General features: G+C 43.4%; 1 protein-coding gene across 7 annotated transcripts in view; it reads left to right on the top strand.

Moving 5' to 3' along the window:
* The window catches only part of STRBP (spermatid perinuclear RNA binding protein), a 63,422-nt gene that overhangs the window by 11,560 nt on the left and 27,303 nt on the right, over nucleotides 1–24,559 (top strand). For 5 of the 7 annotated variants that reach the window (XM_036394198.2, XM_036394197.2, XM_036394193.2 and 2 more), the window contains exons 2-10: nucleotides 10,357–10,532; nucleotides 12,644–12,861; nucleotides 13,632–13,797; nucleotides 15,454–15,598; nucleotides 20,839–20,933; nucleotides 21,343–21,438; nucleotides 22,649–22,760; nucleotides 23,344–23,441; nucleotides 23,904–24,015. In XM_036394198.2, the coding sequence (XP_036250091.1) occupies nucleotides 10,530–10,532; nucleotides 12,644–12,861; nucleotides 13,632–13,797; nucleotides 15,454–15,598; nucleotides 20,839–20,933; nucleotides 21,343–21,438; nucleotides 22,649–22,760; nucleotides 23,344–23,441; nucleotides 23,904–24,015 (1,045 nt within the window). In that variant the 5' untranslated portion in view covers nucleotides 10,357–10,529. The remainder of the gene's footprint in view (nucleotides 1–10,356; nucleotides 10,533–12,643; nucleotides 12,862–13,631; nucleotides 13,798–15,453; nucleotides 15,599–20,838; nucleotides 20,934–21,342; nucleotides 21,439–22,648; nucleotides 22,761–23,343; nucleotides 23,442–23,903; nucleotides 24,016–24,559) is intronic. The other 2 variants (XM_036394194.2, XM_036394196.2) reach the window with 1 other exon arrangement.

The following is a 24,559-nucleotide window of genomic DNA, read 5'->3' as shown; positions in this document are numbered from 1 at the left end:
GTAATAGGACCGACCATGATTTGGATTGCACAAGACACGTGCTAGGTTACTTTAAGGTCTGCCAAGTTTTAATTTCCAATTTCTGGAAAATTTAGAACAGAAACATCTGAATGTCTGCAGAAATCATGCTTCTAAATTTAACTTCTGGATTTTGTGTTTCCTAAAGCATGAAATTGCCTGGTAGTATTTGTCCACTGAATTTTAGGGACAGCCTTTCCTTCTGTTGACAGTGTTGCACTGGTGGTTCTGCTGTTGTGTTCCTGGTCCTGCAGAGTGTGAATTATAAATGCTTTGGAGCAAAATGCTCACTGAAAAGGTGTTAGCTAGGTTTAATTACTTCCTGTTTATGTCAAACCAAGCAACAAGCCTTTGCAAGAATGTTCTTTTACCTTGTTATTGTTTTCTTCAATGTATTTCTGCAGTTAATAAATAATGACCTAACTTTCCCAGGCCAGTAAGAACTGTTTCTGAACACCCTGTTACAGCAAGTGTAGGAGTTTGCAAATATCACTGAGAAAGCCCAGCACAAGGAGTTTTGTTTCCACAACAGTGGAGCTGTGCAAAGTGAAGACCTCATAAACCAACAGAACCAAGTGCTCTTTCAGTGCACAAAGTATTTATGTACTTTTTTTTTTTAAAAAAAGGATTATTTTCACTAACACAGAAGCATCAGGTTATAGAGATGAATTCTGTTTAACTGTGGAATAGGATGGATTGATGGCATTATAATCTGACATTCTTATATCACTAAAAGTATAGTGACAAGAGCAGAGTTCAGCATAATGATGGTGTTGGCATGGACACAGGTGGCTGAGCAGGCAATAAAAACATTTACACTCTAATCTGGACTGAGGGATGAAAGGGTTTCTATGTCTCTGCCCACCTGAGGAGAACACCCTCGGTCTTTGGCAGCTGGTTTCTAATCCTGCTTTTGATCCTGCCCCTGCATCCGGAACCGTGCGCTCTCCTACCCTGACAGGCTGTGGCTTCCCAAGTGCAACTCCTTTTGAGAAATAAAATAAACCCCATCAGTATTGCATTTAGGCACAGCAGGTTTCCTGTTGTTGGGGGAACTGAAGTGGCCAGACACAAATTGCAGCTAATGGCCCAAAATAAACTAACTGTGATTGTTTTTCTCTAGTCTTTCCCTGGACAGTAATTCCAAGTGTTACTTTTAGCAGCTGTAGTGTATGAAAGGAGCTTTGGGGAGAGAGTGTTCTGTTGTTGAGAGCTGATGTCCCTGCAAGGCTGAGAGCATTTGGAATGCTGGTCTTGATTGGTCAGGCTGTTTGCTCCTCCCAGAGAAAGTGGGGTTTGCCCCTGCTCCAGGAGCTGCAGCAGCTGTGCCACACCCCGGTGTGTGTGCCAGCCTGGCCGGGGGGTAATTCACCTGCCCAAGGGGTTACTGCCCTGCCCAAGGGGCTTCCTGGGGCTCCTGGCGAGTGTGGTGGCTCCCAAGATGTTGATCCTGTTTTGCTGCTCAGATTGGTTGCTTGATGCTGGTGGGAGGACAGGGTGTGTTGTCTGGTGGAGAATGCAAAGGCTGAGGAAGTTTCTTTAGCAAATGAAGAGCTGGAAGTGTCTTTGGTGCTCTTGTGAGTGGCATGATGGAGATGACATCACTGTCTATAAAGAGAAATTAAACTAATTCATAGTCCTGTAGGAAATGTAAAGGAAGAGGCCAAACCAGCTGAGCTGTGTCTGTGGTTTAAAAACATCATCCACCTGGGATTGGTGCGTTTATCCTGGGAGCTCCTTTTTCTCCCCCCCCAGATTTTATTTGAATTTCAAAAGATAAAAACGATTAACTGTATCTTCTCAAGTTTGAGATCAATTACTTAGCACAGTTCTGTTCTCCAAAGATACTGGAGAACACAGTATTACAGACACCTAATTTAACTTTTTTTTTTAATTTTATTTCAATGGCCTATTAAAAATAAGCAAACAAAAAAAGGCTGTGGAATTCATTACTCATCTCGGGATATTCCTAAGGATAATACTAATATATAGAACTTAGGCAGAGAAATTAATTTTGTAACCTAGCTTGTGGTCTACAAACTGAGCATTTCCACCAGTGGTGGTCCCTGCTAAAGTCATCCTTTTTTTCATTTCCATGGCTGTACTGTGCCATGTGAACTGGAGAGGGGAATAATAGATGAGTTCTGCAAGTGGAGTTGGCAGATCTGACAGCACATGCGTGCAGTGGAGATAAGGGTTGCTGAGGCAAGAGGATGCTGGACTGAGCCCATCTAAAATATTTTTAGACTCATGGTTTTCCAGGGAAATAGGACTTTTGTTTTTATTTACTAATTCTGTACATCTCTAAATATGTTTGTGGCTCTTTTTGTTTCTCTTAGCCAAGCTGGGTCTTCCTACTACAAGATCTTGTCCAAAGCCAATGGTGGACTTGGGTCACAAATGACAGTTCTTTCTCTGCCATCTCAGGCTGGTGTGGTGTTTTACTTTGATGGATATTGTTGCTAGCTTTCATGCCTAAGTAACCTAATTCAAATCTTTTGGTAGGGTTATAATGCATTTGAAGCAAATAATTGTGCTCTGAGGCTGAAAATGGATGCCAGGGTACTGTTCCCCAGAGACAAACCCCAGTGCTCTGTTGAACAGGTGCTGGATTCTGAAGGGTTTCAAAAGAGCCAAATTTGTTCCCTGAACAGCCAAGATTTTAGTCACAAATTCTGCTTCAGACCTTTCTGTGGCATTGCATGTTGTGACATTGAATCCAACTTAAAATAATGTGATTGGATGGGCAAGAGACGGCAAGAGAAAACACTTAAAACCTTAAGCTTTCAGTAACTCAGAAACTTTGACAATGTGTTCTTTGACAAAACAGCCAATTAGTCAGGAAGTAGAAAATTATCCTGAACTTGTTCAGGAGTCAGAGTGGAACTAAAACATGGGAAAAGTCTGATGGAGGATGCGCACTGGCTGGGAGCACAAGAGCTTTTTGCACAATACTCACAGAGTCCAGTGATCTTCCATTCCAAATCCTTTTAAATCTTCTCTCTTTAATTAAAAAAAAAAAAAAGTCACTGAGGCAGCAAGGCTGACATACTAGAAAATGCATTTCAGGGTAGAGTCATGAATGTTTAAACTGGCTGAAAGGCAAACCAAGGGGGTTTGCAACACTGCAAACACATATCAATGTCTATATAATTGACATCAGGGAAGGAATTCTGGGGAGAAACTTCCTTAAACTGCACCATTGAGGGTTACTGAAATTTTAGTCAGAAGGAGAGCATTTATTCTTAAAAACTTCTTAATGCTTTGACACTTCATGTAAACACTGGGAAAACACAGCTCTCAAACACGTATTTGCATTGTGTTATTTGGAAGAATTACTTAATTTTGCTTTTTTTATAGCCAGAGCTTTAGAATCCATGTTGCTTTTCTCCTTCCTCTTACTAATTCCCAGGATATGCATTAGCCTGGGCTGCAGAGCAGGGGGCTGACAGTAGAGCCAAAGTAGGCTCTTGCCTCATGGAACTGATGAAAAGTGCAAACCACCAGTACAAGCAGATCCAGTGTTACTGTAGGACAGTTTGGGCTCCGGCCTCCTTCTCTTTGTGGAAATGGTATTTTATTTATTGCCAACACAGAGGGAATGCCATGCTTTCCAGCCCTTTCCATGAGTGTGCCTTTGCCTCCTTGGCAGCAGTCCCCCATCCTGGCTGCTGGGCTGCAGCTCGGGTCCACCTGCAGAATCCCATATTCTATGGGATATGAATCACAGCAGCAAGGAAACTGGGGCACTGCAGCTATTTCAGTGAAGCTGAAGGGTGCTGGGGAAGGAATGTCCCTGTTCTGAATCTCCTCAACAACGTGGCTGTTTCCTGGGGTGGTTTCTGGACCAGTGAAAGCCGAGCAGGTAAAGGCAGTGCTCACAAATCCAGGGATGTGGGGAGTCTCTGGGAGTCTGGAGATGTGCAAGGCTTTAGTGCTGGGCTGTGAGGCAGGACAGGGCTGGCATGGTGAGGACCCAGCATGGCACAAACTGGGTGGAGGAGGTAGAACTGTGATTCTCTTTTGGAGAATGTGAAGTCATTTCAGGCATAGATCCAGAATTTTGCTTAAACCAGCTCTGTCTCTGGGAAAATGACATTGCAGATGGTGAGTGTCATTTAGTGTAATGTAATTCTGTTATTAATTTAGTTAATATTTCAACTGTAAATGAATGCAGTCTGAGTTAAGAATTTCAGATGATTTTGAGTGTGGATGTCACATTATGACTGCAAAGTACCTTCATGTTTCCTTTGACCAGTTTAGCCAGGAAAGCAGGAATGCAACATTAGGGTGTCTCAAGTCACAAATCAGTTCAGTGTTTCACAGACATTGAGAATCCAGTGGTGGTTTCTGCTTTGTCTCAAATGAATACTTTGCTATTCATTATTTATGTACTATCTAATCTGTAAATTTTTATTTAAGACACCTGCCAAGAAATGCACCCTTTAAGATATTTTGTCTTCTGCGGTGCTCAGTTTTACGGGCAATTCAGTTTTGCATATTTCTTACTGTTTGAACAGGAAAAACATTAAACTGTTCATGTGTCAATTTGTTATTTAAGTGTCAGCAGCCAGTTTGTAAAACTTTTTGCACTTGGTCTGTCTCTAGTCAGTCTTGCAACTTGACACCCATGCCAGGAGGTGAAGGCAATTTCAAAATTATTTCATTAGAGACCCTCTGTAGCCCTGGCTCTGCTGGGGGTTGTACAGGTTTCAGGGAATGTGAAGCCAGATAAAAATCTAGAGGGAGATGTAAAAAATACCTTGAGGTGTGCAGCTGGTGCTGCTCTGAAGACCACCTGGTGAGTGTGGTGAATACCTTCCTGTCCTCAGCAGTCTGTAGTAGGTTCAATCCCAGGAGGATTTATATTCTTTCCAAAACTCTTCTCTTTCTTATACATTACAATTCAATAGCTGCAGTTATTTCTACTAATGTCTGTTTCTTCCTGGGACTAGATGGTGTGATTCCATCTGAAATAGAGCATTTTTTTCCTCAAATGATTGCATATGTGCTCACACAGTGCCTCTGTTGTTCCTTTTTTAACCTTCCTGTTAGGCTGGTAATGATTTCTCCTTAGACCATCTTTTCACCTTCTTTCCAGGAGCTAAAAATATGAGCTACACTCCACACATCCCCGTTTCCTTTACCTTAATGCATTAATTTAGATCAAGCAATTGCTTGCCTTTGATTCTTCAACTTCTTTAATTAGTGCACCAGTGTGATTTCTTTTGGCTCTTTTTTCACTCCTTACTGCACAGTGGAGGGGCCTCCATGTGTTCAGTGATTTTCAGTTGCATCTCTGACCCGAGGGTCCTGCCCTGGCACAGATGGATTCTCTCCAGGAGCTCTCCAGCAGCTTCCTGCAGCTGACAAATGGGCAGCTGTGCTCCTTGCACCGGGAGCCTTCTCAGAGCTCTGGAGCCTGGAAGGTGACTTTGATTTCTCTGTTCTGATGGTTACATGTGCTGTGGGTCCAGAGCTGGTTATCAAGTTTGTGCCTACCCTGTCTTTGGCACTTAGAGCTGGGTGGGGGGGCTGCCTGGCAGGGGCTGCTCCCAAGAGATCTCCGAGCACAGGAGCCTTTGACTAAAATATTATGAGAACTGAACAGGCAGGAGTAATCCCAGACTCCAGTATTTGTTGTATGAAGTGTAAGTTTGCCAGAGGAAGTACCTTTTCAGCTTCTAACTATAGCATTGCTTTGTAATTATTCATTTGGATGGAAAATTCCAGCCTTCTAAAGGTTATCCCAGATGCAACTTTGCCAGGAAATGCATTACATATAATAATAAAATAATATTACAATAATATTACAGACAATAATAATAAAACTCCTATGAATACACGGTCTCCAGGTGAAAGTGGATGCTGAGCATACTGTTGGAAGCAGTCTGAGCCTTGTTAAATATGTGTCCCAGTGTTACAGGACACTGCTCTCCACAATGCTGCTGGGGCTCTGAGTGGCCAGGATTTCTCTTTGTGTGGGGAAGTTCCATGCAAGGAGCTGGGATTTTAAATAGTGAATATCTGCACAAGGCACAGGTCAGTCATATTTTACAGATTTCCCTGCCCTGTGCTCCTCTCTGAATCCTCATGAATTGTATTTCTTATCTGTCGTCCCCCCTGGTTTGTTGATACTTCTAACATGAAGGAAAACTATTTTGATATTTCTCTGTCAGTTATTTTGACATTAATCAACACTGCAGATCTTGTTTTGTTTGGTGTCTGGGTAGATCATAAAGAGAGTTGCTGAAAGAGTTCAATTACAATATCAGCATCTCTGCCAAATGTATTGAGCTGTTCTGAAAAGCGGCTTGTCTTTTCTGACCCAGATACACAGTTTCCAACTGTGGGAGATGCTGCCAGAAAGACTCTTGGCAGAAGGCCAGCAATAAAATTATACTGCAGAAAAACACAACATATTTTCAGCAGCATTTTGTGTGGTGTGATGAAAAATTACCTGTCTCCTGAATGCAAAGCAGAGGCTAAAATAAACTTCCAATTTGAAGTTGCAAGCGTCTCACTCTGACTTTTGAAGGTAACAAAAACCGGTATACATTCCAGTTATTTTCTATTATTGTGTGTGATGCACCTCAGGCTGTGCTAGATACTCATTGCTTTGTTATTAGCAACCTCTGTTGTTCTTGGTGCCCTGTCAGTATAAACTCTGTCTGCACACTGCAGTTTCCCATGGCAGATACCGGTTGGGGTAGATTCGGAAGGTGCAGGGTGTTTAATGCTTCAGCTGAATATTGTTAGCATGTGCCTTCTTGATGGAGCATTTGAAACCAATTTTCATGGTGTTCTACTTGGCCTGGCCAGGAGCCTGGAGAGCAGCTTGCTCAAGTGAGGGGTTTGGAGCTCTGGTGTCCAGTGACCCCAATTTCCTCTTCTCTGTTGCACCAGTAATGCTTCCGTGCAAGGTGGTGCTGCAAGGGGATACTGGGGTGCCAGACACAGTTCATGCCTCCTTTCTAGAGGCTCAGAGCACCCTAATTCTGATATTTCAGTTTCCATGGAATACAAGTACCTGTTTCTCCTGCCTTTTCACTTCCCTGTTCACAGGCACTTGGAGGTAGCTGAGCATATTCATCACCCCTGGCTGTTTAGCTGTCTGTCCCCTGGGAATGCAGCTGCAGATGCAGGAATATCTCCTACTACAAAAGCCTCATCTGAAATTCTTTTTGCTTGTCTTGAGCCAAAGCATAAACTTCCTCTGTGAAGGATGGGATGTTTAATGGAAACGTTGCTACACTGTCATGGTGTTTTAATAACATTTCTAATGTGTCAAATCCCCAGTGATTTTAAACCACACTGCAGACTCTGCGCGGCTCCACTGTGACCTGGTTTGGAGACAGAGATTATTTACCCTGGTTTTACACTTTAGGGGCACATGATGCAGAGCAGAAGTGACTTTTTCAAGGTCACCAAGGTCTCAGTAATGCAAGGAGCTTCCTGTACAAGTTTCCTTGCAAGTGTGGGTGGCTGCCCCTAGGTAAGACAGCCACACATTTAAATATTGTGCTTTTTAGTCTGAGCATCAACTGTTCCTTCCCTGAGGATGCAGGAGCAAATATCCTGCTATGGTCTGGTAGTGGAATGAGGCTGTTGGATTTATGGAATTGCTGCTCACTTCACATAATGCTTTCTGATGTATTTGGTGCTGAGCTATGTTATGCTGCCTTAGTCCATATGGTTGGAGCAGATTTGATTTTGGTTTTCCTTAATTTAATTCTGTGTGCTGTCAAATGTACTTTATTCTGTATATTGTGTCTGCACTTTTATAGTAAACTCCCTCCTGTTTAGTGCTTTTGTTGAAAATGTTTTCAAAGTCTGAACTAAATTAGGGTTTCACTCCTATGCGTGTTTCTGAAATATTCGTAGGATGTTAATGACTTGGAAGACATCGTGTATCAGCTTCAACTCAATTTTTGGGATTTTCTTCCAGCTTTCTGAATTTTATAATAAAGATCCCTTTGTAATTCATCTGTCTGTGCCCTGACTTCAGCCACACACTGCTGAGAAAAAGGGCAGGTAAAGAGCTCATAAATACCTTCATCCAACAACCTTTACTTGTCTTGAAAACAAGAAAGCAGGTCACCACTGCTCCATCCACTGCTAGGGCAGAGTATGGAGAGGTGCTGGTGTTTTCACTTCATCAGCCCAGCAGAGATTAACCCCTGTTGTGGCTGTGACACATTCATTTCCAGCCCGTTTTGGATTTTTCAAGAAGCTGAGAAGCACCTGGCCCAGGCAGGGCCGCCCCCAGCAGTGAGTGTTTGCAGACTCCTCTGGCCAGCAGCCTGCTCAGCACTTTGGGAGCACCAGAACTTGCTCAGCCACCTATCTCTGGCCATCTGCTTGCCACAGCCTGGGTGAGCTGATAAGCAACAGCTTGCAGTAGTCTTGGGAGGGAGGCTGGCCTGGAGTGTTGCTGGAGTCTGGAGACATTGTACTGGGCATATGCTGAAGTCAGCAACACATTCCAGTGCCCTTCTCTCTGCCTGGAATGCCAAGTTACAGCTACCACAGAAGATAACAAACTGAAAATGTGAAATGTGGGAGTGACAGGGAAGAAGAGTAGGTGAAGATAGCTGGAATTCAGTTTGCAGAGAGAAATAATTTGAAATAGATTATCTAGAAATGTGTCTCATAAAAGTCTCTCTAGTTTGCTATTTGCTGACTCAAGTTAATATTATTAAAAAGCAAAATGACCTTGTAAAGAGTCTGGCTGGTTCTGGAGATGGTGAAAGGCTGTTGAGTGTGGAGGAGCTTATGACTAGTTCACAAAATAAATACTGCCAAAGCAGTGATCTTTGCTTAGTTTCCCTCCCAGCTGCCCCTGTCTGACTCCCAGGATCTCTTAAGAGAAAGAACATCCCCTTTGTTGATTGCTTCTGGGAAGCAGTTTGGTGGAGTGTTAATACACCTTGGTGGGCACAGAGCCTCTGTGATGAGAAGTGGGGTCAGTCAGCATTTTCATTAGCTTGCTTTTCCCAAGTATTTTTAGTATGACTGCACTTAACTCTCCTGGGGTTTCTTCCTTGGCAATTTTCAGCTGCTGGAGCAGACAGGTCCGTGCACAGTGTTCTTGTCTGGCTGTTTGTTTTACCCAATTCTACATCCTCAGTTTAGTGGTGTGACTTACAAGCAACTATCAGGCCCTTGCTGCCAAGGCTCCTGGTGCTGTAAACCTGCTTAATTTGTTCCTAACCAGGGAAATAGGGAAGCAGGATCTGCCGTTACCTTTTCCCCTGTCACATTCAAATCTCTGTGGGATGCAACATTTTAATTATTCCCTGTCACATCACAGGTTTAAGTATCTCCTCAGCTTTCAAGTCATCTCACCTATCCCTCTGCTGTTGCCAAACATGCTTTTAATTTCTAACAATGTCAGGCTTCTCTGACACACAATATGCAAAGTGTTGCTGGAGAAGGGGTTCAGCATACAGGAGAAAAGGAAACATTATGTGTGTGTCAATCTACAGAAATTTACTGACTGGGTTTCCAGTTGCTTCAAAATGTTGCTGGAGAGCTGATGCAACAATATGTGTAGAGAAAGGAAAACAGGAATTTTCTGCAAGGACTGGAGTGTCTTGCTGTGCAGTGAGTTTATGCTTCACTCTCTCACATTACCTGCTCTGCTCTTCTCTCTCACAGAGCATTTCTTTGCAGTTTTATGGTGCCAGTGCTGGTGTTGTTTCCCAGTTTAGTACAAGAAGGCTGCTCCTGCAGGATCCTTTCCATGCTGTGTTGGGAAAGGCAGTGCATGGGCAGCACAGGCAGTGTGGGTGATTTCAGCTCCTCGCAAGTCTGACGTCTGCAGTTTGTTAGAATGTGCTTGTCTGCCTTTAAATAACAACTTGCAGTTATTGCAACCTGAAGTCTTGGTTCTTGTGCAGCATCTGACACAGGACTGAGGGCTGCACTGAGGATTTCCATAATTGCCTTCTGGTAATTAAATGTAGTTGTTTGATTCCTAACGTGCATGCAACTCAAAAATAGAGACTTTGTGAGCTGGTTTCACATGGAGCATGTTTGCCAGGTTGGATTTCCTGTCTTCCTCATCCCAGAAGCTGGGATTGCCAGGTGGCTGACAAACCTCCCTGGGATCAGCTCTGACTGGCATGGGGAAGTCGTTACATGTGTGTGGGCACATCCACAAAAAAGTTGCTTTCCACGGTGACATCTGTTTGCTCAGATATAAATGGATCAGTGACTGTCCCATCTGGAAGCTGGGGTGCTTTGATCAGTGGTTTGCCTCATGTGCTGCATCCACCACTTCTGGAATCAACATGCCATCACTGCTGATTTCAAGTTGTTTCTCTCTTTTTGCAGGTGAATTAGAGAAAGTGACTCCCAGAGCACCTTGGCTGTATGAACTCTTGAGCTGTCAAGGGACTGAGAGGCTTATGAAGAGGTTCTGTCAGGCAAAACAGTGCTTAGCAAAGACACCAAGGAGGAGGGAAAAGGAGAAAGGGAGGGAGAGAGAGCTGAAACACTAACAAACCATGGTAGGTATTTGTTGTCTTTCACAGGGGTGCATTAAAAGTGTTTTCTGCTGCCAGGCCTGCATGGGGCCTGATCAAACCCGAGAGAGGGGATTTTCTGACCTTGCACTAACTGAGGGATGGTACTGTGTGCTTTGAGCAGAGCAAGTGAGGTTTGATGTATTGTCAGCCTCTTAAAGCCAAAGAATGTTCTTGTGAGCCTGCAGTACATGAATTATTAAATACCAACGAAGGGGATGCTCATAAGGTTTTCTAATAAAACTGGCATTAGCAGGCTGTAGCAAACAGCATCAGTGACCTTGAACTCACAGATTTCATTACCAAATGCTCACGTTCCCCTTCCACCTCTACCTGACAAAAGCAAGTTTTGATTATTCACATCCATGTGTGTGTGATTGAAGGTGCCTCTGTGCACACTTCGTGGCAGTGTAGATGAAATGTGTGTACCAAATATAGCTGGTGTGTATGGTTTAAGTGAGGAGTCACTCCTCATCTGCCTGGGTTTAGCTGCAAATAGAAATCCCTGAGATGTGGGATTTGTAAAGATGTGCAAGTATGAAGTATTGTCATGGTGAGATTCTGAAATGTGTTCACAAAAAGACAATAAACCTACTTAGTTGCTGAACAATGAGTGGAGAGTAGTTTAAATATATATTTTTAAGTCCTCTAAGGTTTTTATTGAGAGAATGGAAATGAGAATAAATGCAACAAATTTTAAACACAGTTACTAACATTTGTGTGGCTGGTTGCTGCAGGTAGGCTGTGTGTTTATAGTTGTATTTTTTAAAAAAATACCTAAACCAAGACTTTTAGCAGTTACAGAGGGAAAGGGAGAAAGAACTCTTTGCAAAGCAGAGTTTAATATATTTTAAATAGTGTCCCACTCTGTCATTCTTTTTGGCCTGAATTGTAATGACAAGTTGATCTTGTTAGCCCCTCTTCATTAGAAAAGAAGATGTGTCTCACAGTTAGGAATTAGCAGTTTGTTTCTGTTCCACTGCTGTAACTGACATTTTGTAGGGTAGAAGATGGTGGGTGAGTTGGTAAATGCAGCTCGGCCGTTTCCCTGCAGCCTGGCTGTATCCATGTTGTGGATAACCACAAGAGGGACCTCCTGGAAGCATTCTGCAGCCTATCAGACTGCAGGGGATAAAACCAGCCCCAGACAGATGAATTGTTACTGCCCAAATTATCCATCTGAGTAGGAACACAGAAATTAGGAAGGGAATGATGTCATGACCTTCAATGGAAGCGACACAGGGAGTGCAATAAACCAGGAAATCATGGACAGTTCCTTAATAAGGATCCAGCCTAGAGGCCTGTGAGGTTGTTCAAAGGCCCTTTGTGTCCTTAGGAGTGGGTACAGCTACAAACCCATGAAAAAGGGGTGAAAATGACACCTAATTAAGGTGCTTAATGTGTAGGAGGAACAGAGGGGTTTGGCTGATGATTCTGATCTGGGAGGCTTTCAGCAGTGACTGATGTGTCTGTAGAGACCAAGACTTATTGCTGCCCTTGCCACAGGGTCTGTGCTGTGATCACAGCTGGACTGGGGCACTGGCTAGATCCAAAAAGTCTCACCTGAATAGTCTGCAGCAAACCCAAAACTTCTTAGCACAGGTTACCCAACTAGTGAAGTTTACCTCCCTCAGCAGTATCACTCAGAAATCTGAGTTTCACTGCAGGCTTTTTTAATTAGCACTCTAATGTCTTCCTATTCATTTGAATGTTTTTTAAAAAGAAATTTCAGTCTCTTACCATTTATCTTTATTCTCATCTTCATTCATGCCTTTGCAAATCCCTGTGCAGTGGCTGAGCCTCTCACAGTTCTGTGCTGCCTCTGAGGGATTGGTTCTTTGGCTGCCTGTTCCAAGCTGTGCTGCTCTGGTCCCTGGCATAAACACAGGAGAGGTGGCTGCACTCAGCACTTCCAGAATATGCAAAATTGTATTTGCACAGTATCAATAACTTTCACAAAGCAAGAGTCATCTCTCCTTGCCTGCCCTCGTTTCCACATGCTATGCCCAGTCTGCACCCTCCCTGCCAGGCAGGATTCCCATTCAATGCTCCAATAAGTTTGTTCTCTTTTCTTCCTGTTTCCCACTCCACAACAGAGATCGATCCGATCTTTTGCTAATGACGACCGCCACGTAATGGTGAAACATTCAACCATTTATCCATCTCCAGAGGAGCTTGAAGCTGTCCAGAACATGGTCTCAACAGTAGAATGTGCCCTTAAGCATGTCTCTGACTGGATGGATGAAAAGAACAAGTCTGCAAAGAGCGAGGGTGATGTGGAAGCCAAGGAGGAAGCTGCAGAAGGCACTGCCAAGTGAGTGAAGCCTCAGCTCACGACGTGTCCCTGTGCTGCTCTCAATGGCTCCTTTCCTCCAAACAAGAGTCGTAGTGTTACCTGGCTCTGCTGCAGATGGATGTTCATAGAAGGAGGGAGATATATTTGGACTTTTTGATGTGAGAGCACGTGGGGAGAGTGCAGGGAATGGCAATAAGCCCAGTGTGGGCAGCAGTTGCTCTCTATTTCTTTGCTTATTTTACTGTGATGTTGTGAAGTTGCATTTAGCAGACAAACCTTTCAGCAGTTTTAAGCAAATACAATTCCCTGGAACACAGCAGTGCAAATTGACAGCCATGTGCTTGGGGGCTCCTGCAGTCTGATACAAAAAAGAAGTTTTTATAATCCAGCAAACAAAGTTTCCTAAGCCTCCATTACTTTCCATTATTGCCATAATTTAACTCCTGCTGGCAACTCAGCCCCACTGAGCATATCAGCCCCAGTCAGCATAGATGCTGATTTTTTATAAAAAAATAGTCCAAGTGTGCAGTAAATGCTTTGGAGACAATTGGACGATACAAAAGCTGGTGCTGGCCTGTCAAAGAAGCATTTCTTGCATTTTTTTCCATGCTTTTAAACAATCCTAGTCTACAAAACTGGCTTTTGTCACAGTCTTTTTTCTCAGCGCTCAAAAATTAAGTGTCCCTATGTTGCTTTGAAAATTCTTTACTGTGACTCTGAAAGGTTCCCCTAAACTGTAGCTGGAGAATAAAATCCCCTTTAATTACCCTAAATTGTTTCATTTCCAGGGATCAAGGTGGTCGGACGTTATGTGGTGTTATGAGAATTGGCTTGGTTGCAAAGGGCTTGCTGATCAAAGATGACATGGACCTGGAGCTGGTTCTCATGTGCAAAGAGAAACCCACAAAGACCTTGTTATGTATTGTTAAAGACAATCTCCCAGCTCAAATTCAGGTGAGTTCATTGCAGCAGTCCTCCCACAATGGCTGATGGCACTGCAAGGGCTATTTGGGGAGAGGCTGGAATTTGTTCCAACAAGAAAGACAGATGATGTAAAGGAATATGCTCTGAATCTAGGATGGCATCTGGGGCGTGTGACGTGTTTAATGTGGTGACATGAAGTCCTTACTCACAAAATGTAACCTCTTCCTGCTGTTGTTGCCCTGCTCCTGTTTGTGCTGTCAGTTCCCTGAGGGCAGCTGACCTCTGTGTGTGCAACTAACCCAGGGTGGGTTTGGGTGCTCTGGTCCACCCAACATCAGCTGAACTGCAGAAATCTTTCCTGCTCAAGTGTGTCACTCAGTCCCTGTTGTTGTCCCCTGCCTGACCCTGCAGTTCCCCATTGCAGCTGCTTTGCTTGGGCTGTTCCCACATAAACCCCTCTGTGCTGCCAAGGTGAGAACATGTCACTTTAGGTGGTCACTCATTTGGGCTCATGTTAATCATGACCTCACATTATTTTATTTATGGCTACCCAATTCTGTTGCTGGCATCCAGTGGGCAGCAGTTGCAGCTTGTTTAGGGATACTTCTGAGGCTGAGGGATCAGTCCAGCTTCCAGGCTCACCAACACTGGTGCCAAGGAACTGCCCTCAAATGTTCCACTGCAAGTGCCCCTCTCCAAACCACAACCAAACTCAATCTGCTTTTCTTCTGATCGGCTTTTCTCCCAGTTTTACCATTTTTGACAGCTGTTAGTTCTCACCATTTATTTTGTCACACAAAGGGCTTGTTCTAATGGGCTAATGTTGTTCTTAGAGATGTGGCCCTATCCATAGCTAAAAATACAAAGGATCTTTTGAGTAGTAAAGAGTAAATTTTACTTGTTTGAAAATGATAGGGATGTATTGAGTATTAAAGAATAAACCTTGTAATGAGGCATGAATGAGGAGGGCTGAATAGACATAATTAAAATATGTGAAGACTGAATAAATTCAAGAGATGGGCAGGTAAGATCCTGTGGGGAAGGACTGTGAGTGATTACAGAAAGGGATGAGGGAAGAGGACTCTGACTGGTGAAATGCTCCAACTGTTGTGGGCACGGCAGACAAGGAGCGGCTCTGCAGAGGGATCAGATGCTGTAGGTGAAGGAGGGTTTAGGCCTATTAGTGGACAAAAGGAACAAGTGAGGCTCAGAGACTCAGGAGCTGCTGCTTTGAGGCTCATGGAGAGCAGATGCTCAGCCATTTTCATCCCAACAATAAGGGAGCTGCAGAGCAGACTGCAGCAGGGAAGGGGTCAGAGCAGACATCCTACCCTCCGGTGTGCTGAACCAGGCTCTGCACAGAAGGGGTGGCTGGAGGCCTTTGAGCCATCTGTGGCTGCCCTTGTGCTTCTGGAGTGTGAGAGAGGTCCCAAAGGGCTGCTGAAAGACCTGCAGAGAGATCACTGCAGAGACTGTGATACAGTGCATGTTAATGGAGCAAACTGTAAGGCAGTTGTAGCACTGGCTACAAAAGAAATGTTTTAAATTGTTTTTAATGAGGGAGGCAAGGCTGCCTTTGTTGCTGCAATGCCCTGTAGCATTCTCATTAGCTGAAACACATACACAGATTCTTCACTTTTTCAGTTGATTTGGGAGAGTCTTGAAATCTTTCTTGGTGACTTTCAGAAACTTACAGAAGAGAAGTATCTGGTGGAGGAGCATGTAAATGAGGCAGCTATTGTTATCCATAACACAAAGGAGCCCAAGCTCACTTTGAAGGTGATACTCACATCCCCTCTCATCCGAGATGAAGCAGAGAAGAAGGAAGGAGGTACACAGAGCGTTTTAATTTGGTTTTAAGACTGTTCTAGCTAAATGTCCTGACTGTGCAGCACAGGGTTAATTGGCAAGTATGTTTTTAATTGTGCATCATGTAGTGACTTGACTGGCTATTGCCACCATGACTTATATTATTTGTGCCTTAAAAAGACAGCAGTCACTGAAATGTCATGTAAATATGTGTAGTTTTCCTTTCAAGCAATATTCCTACAGTGTTAAGTCTGACATACAACTAGATCTTAGTTCTCCTTTCTTTCAGACTTGCTATTTAATTCTGGAGCACCTGGCGCTGCACAGTCTTGTTTGCAAATTAAGTCAGTCAAGTGGGATTGGTTCATAGTTTCTTGAAAAACTCATTAAAATGTTTCTCTTTATGTAAAAGCCCTCTCCTGCAAAGCTCGCCAGAGTGTTGTCCTGGCCCTCAGTTTTTATTGATTGATGATGTGTATGTTTCTGGCTTTAAGAATTTCCTAACTGGGATACAATTGAAGTTATGGTGCTGTGATACAGCACTTTTGCTTCTGAATTGAACGTTGTACCTCATGTCCTTAGAGTAAAATAGTTCTAGAAAACTGTCACTTAGTCCTTTCCGTTCCTTCTCCCTCACCGCGGTGTCACACAGTTCTGTGCTGCAGGAGTGGGGCCTGTGGTACCAGTGAGGCTGGAAACAGACTGTGAGCAATAGAGAAGAGCAAATGTAGCCATACTTTGTTGTATTTTAAAAATCTTTTCAGTAATTTCTGCTTCCGCTTCCCAAACCTATCCCTAGAAACTTTGCCACTGGATGATGTCAGACCTTTGACCAACTGGCCACTCTCTGTCATGACAACTGAGGCAGCTGGGCCCGTGTGGGCTAGGGAACTCCCTGTTGCTCTCTTCCCATTTCTAGACTTGCCACCAGACCTTTGCTTCCTCCCTCTCCCACATGGAAAACCGACGGGGTGAGAAATGTTGGTCAGTTTCTCCTCGTTTTGTTGGAGGCGATGGCAGGAAGGATCCCTTTCCAAGTGACATGTAACACTTTGGCAGCAGTTGAATGTAGAAAAATCTTACAGAACAGATGAATGGCAAAGATCCCTTCATTACACTGGCTGTTTATTCTGAAATTAGCAACAATGCTGTTTCCAAGACCATTAAAAATAAACTGCATATTGCTTTAGTTGTTCAGCTTCCCACAAGATGCTGAGACCAGCCCTGGAGCTGCTGCAGCTCATCCATGTTCATGAGAGAGCCCGAAGTGTAGGACGAATTCCGATGGTGAAGGATTTGTGAGATTCCCACCGGGGATACGGTTTTACACAAAGGCTTCTGCCCAAGTATTTTCTTGTAAAAATTGATGCTGTAATGCCAGCGAAGTCCAGGAATTTCTGAGTTAATCTCAGACTAAAGGAGAGTTGGAATTTTATGCTTTCTCATGCTTAAAACGTAGGTGGTCTATTTTTTTTTTCAGTATCTTAAAATATTTTCAAAGGTCTCTACTATATTTTTGAAATTTAAAATGGTTTTACCACCTCTCCTGAAGTGGTTATACACTGTCATTCTGTGCAGCTGCTGAGAACAGGGAATAGGGTCATGGATCTCATTTTAAAGTCCAGGTTCCTTGGCACTGATTCATCACAAAGAACAGAGACATTTATCATATTCCTTTTCAAGGTATACGGAGCATTATGCAGATGTCACTAAATAAGTTGGGAGGGATACTTTTTTTTTTGTAATCTTTCCAACCATTTAGATTGGAATCACTTAGACCAAAAAAATTTCATGTGAATAGAGAGAATAATTGGAGAAAACTGGTGAAAACACCTTGATCTCCAAAGCACTGCCATATTTTTTCACTACCACTGAACAGTGTCAGCCAAATGTAAGTAGACTTCCTATGCAGTTTTACAAGCCTGTCAGCTGGCTCCATGCATTCCTTTGACTGAAGGAGCTCAAAGTGCTGCTGAACTTGCCTTTCATCTTCCATGTAAGATAGGCCCAGACTGCCTGAGCCTGTGGAAAACTGACCAAGGTTTCTGTGGTGGGATTAGCACTAATCTGTCCTCTAACAACCCAGGTCAGGCCAACGGCCCTCGTTCCCAGTGCTCCCATTGTTCTGTAGGAATGCTGTGTGTGCCTTCATGCCCTGATGTCAGAATGTATTGAAAAACATTCCTGGATTTCTCTTCAGTCCCCACCTCTTTGGAAAAGTGTTCATGTTTAAGATGTGGTGTTTGTCCTATTTGTTTTTGCTGCTCCTTAGCAAAAATAAATAGTGGCTCAGTGTGTGTGTGCATTTTGGTGTTTCTCACAAACAGCTACCCATAAAGCTCTGCTTTCTCATGTTGAGAAGTCAAGCACCTAAATTTGCCTGCATTTTGCATCCGTTTAAATTTTAAACTTCTTAAGAAACTGAATTTTTAGTCACAGCATCAAATATAAATTGGGCTTTCCAGACCAGAACCTTGTATCCTGAAAACCAGTTATTGTTACTGAGCATACAGTAAAACAAATAATACAATTCCAAACAAGCTGGCTCACCAAAGTGGGGCTGAAGTCCCGTTGCTCCTGGAGCAGGACATGGCCAGTGATGCTCCCAAGGGGCCAAGTGCCACTGCAGGGGCAGCAAGCCCCAGCCTGCCTCCCCTCTCTGGAGAACACAAGGCTCCTCGCAGGGCCTCAGATGAATGGAGCTGGCAGCTCCTGTGTGAAGAGAATGCTACAGCAGTGGGGAGAGAATTCCTGAGGGATTGGTTCTGCGTTGCATAGTGTGAGCTAACGTCAGGGCTTTAGAATTTACTCTTTACTAAACTCCTTGGATCGCTGCCCTTGTTAAAATTACAAGGGAAAAAGGAAAGCTTTGCAATCCCGTTTGAAAATTTTGATTTGGTCTCACTTTCCTGACTGGCAGAGCATGAAGAAACATGCCATTCTCCTGAGGGGTCTGAAGGGAGCCCGCTGCAAGCCGCTCGCCCTCTTCACTGCCTGTTCTCTTCATCTTTCTGTTTAATAGAATCTTGCACCACAAAGTTGGCAGACTGCAACATCAGGACACTGGGGCTGAACAAGCAACTGGCAAAATTCTCCAAGATATTTGTAAATTAGGCCTTGGAAAATGGTCTTAATCCTGTAAGAAAATGTATGGTTCTCAATTGTTGAAACACATCTTAGGAGATTTTTGGTTCACCTGAATGACAGGTGACATGTATTTTGTTTGTAGTTTAAATGAAAAATTAATTTACTTTATCAATGGCTGCAGCAGTCTTTAGCAAAGCCTCATATAACACTGACCCCCAGTTCATTGCAAAAAAATAATGATTTTGCAGTCAGTCACCTTTGCCATTTCTAACGTTTTAAAAGAAGATTCTGATCATTCATTGACAGTACTTGTTTGATACAATACTTGAGCTTTAAGCAGATGTTTATATTGTCTGCAGTGAAGTTTTCTCAGAGAACTACCCAGATGGATGTTGAGTAATCCTGTGCTACAAATGTCACTCCTGAAAACAACGAAACTGCAAAGGAAATTTAGAAGCAAATCTTGTGTTCCAAAGTGACCTTTTGTGCTCAAAGAAAGCCAGAGCTTTGAGACTTTGCAGCTTTTATTTGGACACTGATTTGCAAAGCAGACAAGAGGAGTGATTAATCCCAGTCCTGGAATGCTGTTGATGAGGGCAATAACAAACAATGCAAATATCTGCTGTGAAGTTCACAGGGGTTAGAAAATAAGCTTATAGCACTTATTTATACACTGCAACCATCACCTGTCAGACAAGATACTGGTTCTGTTCAGTTTTACACTGGTGGGGTTTTTTTGCTTTGGGCTCTTTTATTCATCATAACATCAAGTGCTTTTACCAGAGCAACCTTCCCAGGAAATGGCTTAGGAGAGGCAGCCTTAACATGAAAGATGCAATTGCTTGTGCAGCCAGTCCCATTCAAAGGAACCCATGGAAATGTCCTTGGAGATGGAACTAACAAACTGATGGTACTTTGTCCTCATAACCTGTCCTGGTATTTTAGATGTCTTGCTGGATTTTGCTCATGTAGCAGAGTTTTCAGTTTGCAATGGATTTAGTATTTCATTCACCTCTGCAAAGGTCTCTAAAGACCTGGAGAATTAATCATTATGAATAATGAAGAGAGTCCATTTCCAAATTATTTCTTTTTAAGTCAAGAGTAACTATGTATTCATAGAAAAATGTCATATTCAAGGTTTTAGTTAAGCCATGGATTCATTTTGTTATTCCAGATGTTCTCAACATCAGCTAAAACTAGTATTTTTGTAATGTGATTTCACAGAAATGTAGAATCTGTCATTAGAGTTTCCAGAGAATCTGGATGTCACAAACTCCTTTGGATTAAAATACAATAAATACAGAAGGACTGATAGAGATTTCCCCTTAATGTAGAATTGGATGTGGCTGCTAAAAGCAGTTTGTTACAAGTTGGCTGATAAAGGGGGGGAAGGCAAAAAAGTGTAAACCTGGACAGAAAATATCAGTGTCTTGTCTCTCAAATCCATCTTTGAATTTCCTCTGTTGGTTTCAGTTGCTGTTGGGAAGCTTTTACTTGAGGGCACTTCCTCTCAAATACATGAATGACCTGGAAGTTACCAAACCCATTCTTTCATATGCTCTGGTTATATGAAAGACTAATCAAACTAAAGTATTGTACTAGCAGTTCTGTATATTTCTTCCATTGAATTATACTGGCTAGTACTGTTAATGCAGTATTTCAAATATATTCAATGTTTTCTTTGGAGTTCTCAACAATTGCATGGATGTAATTTCACTTTCTACCTATTACATTTTTTTTATTACCCTCTGAGAATATCTTCCTCTTGTCCAAAGAAGCTTTGAAATTCCGTGCCACCTTTGTGGAATAAAAGTCACAAAGAATAAGAGGAAAAAAAAGCCCAGTACATCCCAACAGAAAAAAAAAAAAAAAGGAAAAGTGCTATAGAGCTATTTTCTGCCCTGAAATGTGTTCTACATTTTTAATAAGATCCCAGATTGTCTGTAGCAGTGGCCATCTTTATTATTACTATTATTTTACAAGGAGTGAATGCCTTTGCTTCTGTTGCACACGTGCACATTTACTACCTTTAATGGCTTGTTTAAATTAAATAACACCGTGCACTTAAATTCTGGGAGTCTTATTATCTCATTGAGATGCTGCCGCTCTTTTTGTATTGTGACAGAAACCCCTTGGTCAAATTGTATCTGTCTCTTTTTATCCCATTTTTACCAGTAGATAATGTTGCGATGAAAGATCCTCCGGACTTATTGGACAGGCAGAAATGCCTGGAGGCCTTGGCGTCTCTGCGGCACGCCAAATGGTTTCAGGTTGGCTCTTTGTTCTTACCTTGTTGTTATTGTAGCCTTGCGAGGTTTTATTTGAGACAGTTTTAATTTTAATGCCTCTTTAATTTCTGACTAGTCCCTCCTAGAGCAAAGGTCTAGAATTCCAACCCAGTGCTGTACTGTGTGAGGGCAAACGTGACAGGGAGACAGTCAGCTGGTCCAGAGTTGTCATGAGGCTACAAAAGCAATCTTGACATTTCGCTGCCTTTTTTATACGTCTCTCTAAATTCAAGTGTACTTTTATATAAGTGTTTTTATTTTGCATGAAGCTGATTAAGTATTAAGTAATAATAATTTAAAATCTATCCCAGGACTCTGTGCATTTAAAAAGAAAAGCAGAATTGAAGACCAGGCTTTTGCAGGTGTATTGGAATCATTTTGTTTGTTTTAGGCCAGGGCAAATGGACTAAAATCATGTGTAATTGTCCTTCGTATTCTGCGGGATTTGTGCAACAGAGTCCCCACATGGGCACCGTTGAAAGGCTGGGTAAGTACAGAAAGAGCTGAAGGCCACAGGGTCATGTCTCAGATCTCCTGAGAGTTGCAGCAGTGTCTGGACTGGAGAAAGCAGAGTCTTGTATGAGACTCCTCCTTCTACCCCTGTTCCTTTGCTCCCCATTAACTGCTCCCTTTGTAGAGGAGAGAAGGCAAGTAGTCCTTGAGTCTGTGACGCACTGATCCCATGGAGAGGGACACACTGATCCCATGGAGAGGGACACACTGATCCCATGGAGAGGGACACACTGATCCCATGGAGAGGGACACACTGATCCCATGGAGAGGGGCACACTGATCCCATGGAGAGGGACACACTGATCCCATGGAGAGGGGCACACTGATCCCATGGAGAGGGGCACACTGATCCCATGGAGAGGGGCACACTGATCCCATGGAGAGGGACACACTGATCCCATGGAGAGGGGCACACTGATCCCATGGAGAGGGACACACTGATCCCATGGAGAGGGACACACTGATCCCATGGAGAGGGGCACACTGATCCCATGGAGAGGGGCACACTGATCCCATGGAGAGGGGCACACTGATCCCATGGAGAGGGACACACTGATCCCATGGAGAGGGGCACACTGATCCCATGGAGAGGGGCACACTGATCCCATGGAGAGGGGCATACTGATCCCATGGAGAGGGGCACACTGATCCCATGGAGAGGGGCATACTTTTGTGGGCCTCACACATCCCAGAGGATTGGCAACAGACTCCCACTTGTTGCCTTCCATCCCTCTTGTTTAGTATTCTAAAACTATCCTGCTCCTGTGACAATGCCACTCCTGCCAGTGGCTGTTGCCCTTTCATGGGCAGGTTTGCTCTGCGTGCCTGGAGAGGAACACTCTGTAGGGCAGCAGAGATGGTGTTTCTCTGGTGTGGAACTGAAAGCCCTCTGAAAGGAGAACATTCATCTGGCTTGACTTTAGAGACCTCTCCTTTTTGACTTTTTGGGCAGACAGTGAGGACACCAGCTGCTCTCCAAAAGGTGACTCAGACCAGGGGGACAGAGATGTGCCCTGCACGAGGACATGGCCTCATCTGGGGCACGTCTCTGTCCCTTAGACCTGTAGTGGATTACAAAGTGTCCTGATGTGAATGTTCATCCCCTCTACCCCTCCTCCCCCATTTTTAACTTTCAGTCACAGTTACCCTTGTGTCCATACTAATCGTAATTTAATGTCTTCTAGCCACTCGAGCTTATATGTGAAAAATCTATAGGTACTTGTAATAGACCTTTGGGCGCTGGGGAAGCGTTGCGACGAGTGATGGAGTGTTTGGCATCTGGAATTCTGCTTCCTGGTAAGGGGCCAGATGAACTCCAGGAACACAAAGGGATGCTCAGCCCACCTAAGCCTTTAGCTGTTGCTGTAGGATTACATGAGAAATGCCTGCTGTGAACTCTGAACCTGCCATGGAGTGAAATTAATGGTTTTTTTCTTTAAAATATAAAATTAAAAGAAAGGATTTTGCATAGTGGTAACTGTGTGAATGATATTGCCACTGCAGGAGAAGTTACCGGGGAATGTTAGATTTGTTATAAATTAACCCCTACCTCATTAAGGGGTTGCAGGTAAATAGACTTAATAATTATCTGGTTTCTACAGATTCCTTGAAATCTACATATCTGTCCAAATTATGTGTTTTCTTCCAGACCTACTGATTTCAGTTAATGTTATCACCCATGTGCAGTGTTTACTCTGATAAGGTCTGTGGCCACTGCAAGGGTATAAAACCCTGGGTCAGTTTGCATTGTGTGAGGCCTGAGTCCCTGCTGGAGAAGGGCTGCTGCCCTGTGTGCAGCAGCTGGGCTCAGCTGTCTGTCAGTCCCTGTTTGCACCCTGCTGCTCGTTCCCTCAGTAATCCCCGTTCCTCTCCCTGCCAGGGGGCCCGGGGCTGCACGACCCCTGCGAGCGCGAGCCCACGGACGCTTTGTCTTACATGACAGTTCAGCAAAAAGAAGCCATTACACACAGTGCTCAGGTAGGGAACTCTGTGTGTGCTGCAACTGTGAGGAATTCAGCTCATTGGCACCATTTATTCTCTGCCAGGATGGCTTGTTTTCATGGCAGTCCTGACAGTTCTTGGGCTGCACTATCGTGGAAAGGTTAAACCATAGATCAGGAGTGCAAGAGTTAAATTTGGGTGAAATCTTATCCTTGCAGAGGCAGCGGGGTGCCTGTGCACCCACCTCGGCTCCCAGCACAGAGCCCTTGGGTGGGTTTCCTGTCAGTGTGCCCTGCATTCTGTGATACAGAAATTCAGGAGTTTTATGTTTTTAGACATTAGGATTTCCCACAGCTATTGCAGAGGCCAGCTGTAAAAGCTGTCTTCTTGTCTGTCAAAACCCAGAAGTAGTTTTGTGTCTAAAGACTTACTAAAAAACTTGAGCAACTGAGGTGAAATCCTGCTGTGATTAATGTCTGTGTCTACTGTCCCTTTCAGCACGCGCTCAGATTATCAGCCTTTGGGCAGATCTATAAAGTTTTGGAAATGGATCCCCTCCCATCAAATAAGTCATTTCAGAAATATTCCTGGTCAGTAACTGACAAAGAAGGTAGGTATTACTTGTTCCAAAAGTCACTACTTGAGCAGCAAACTAGGAGTTAACTTAGAATGGGTGAAGTTGGGCATTATGTGCTGTGAGTGTGAAGTAGAAGCTATTCTTTGGTATATGTGCGGTGATTGTTGTTTTTCCAATATTTCATTGTGAGAATAAAATCTGGAAGTTCTGGTCTCTAGAAATACCAAGAGACGAGAGGCACAGCAGCCATAATATAGCTGTTGATTATCTTTAAGCACAAAGTCCCTTGGCATGCAATGAGCAGAAGTAGTGTTTGATTCTTATGCTGGCAAGGAGAGACTGCAGACGTGTCAAAAAGCATATAATGAGTGTCCATAATAAGAATTACTCAAAAATTATTCCTAGAAAACAATATATATCTAATTTTAAAAATTCCATTTGTATTTTTTTGTAAAAGCAGTACTGTTGGAGGTCTTGCTTAGACTAAATGTGGAGAACAGCACTGCAAGTTTGTAGTCCTCATCCCACACCTGGTACTGGACACAGAGATCCTGCCTGGCCTGGCAGAGTGAGCAGT

This window comes from Molothrus ater, chromosome 20 (genome assembly GCF_012460135.2).
Source record: "Molothrus ater isolate BHLD 08-10-18 breed brown headed cowbird chromosome 20, BPBGC_Mater_1.1, whole genome shotgun sequence".
Classification (NCBI taxonomy): domain Eukaryota; kingdom Metazoa; phylum Chordata; class Aves; order Passeriformes; family Icteridae; genus Molothrus; species Molothrus ater.
The sequence above is the reverse complement of the archived record's forward strand: the minus strand, read 5'-3'. Positions and strand labels throughout refer to the sequence as shown.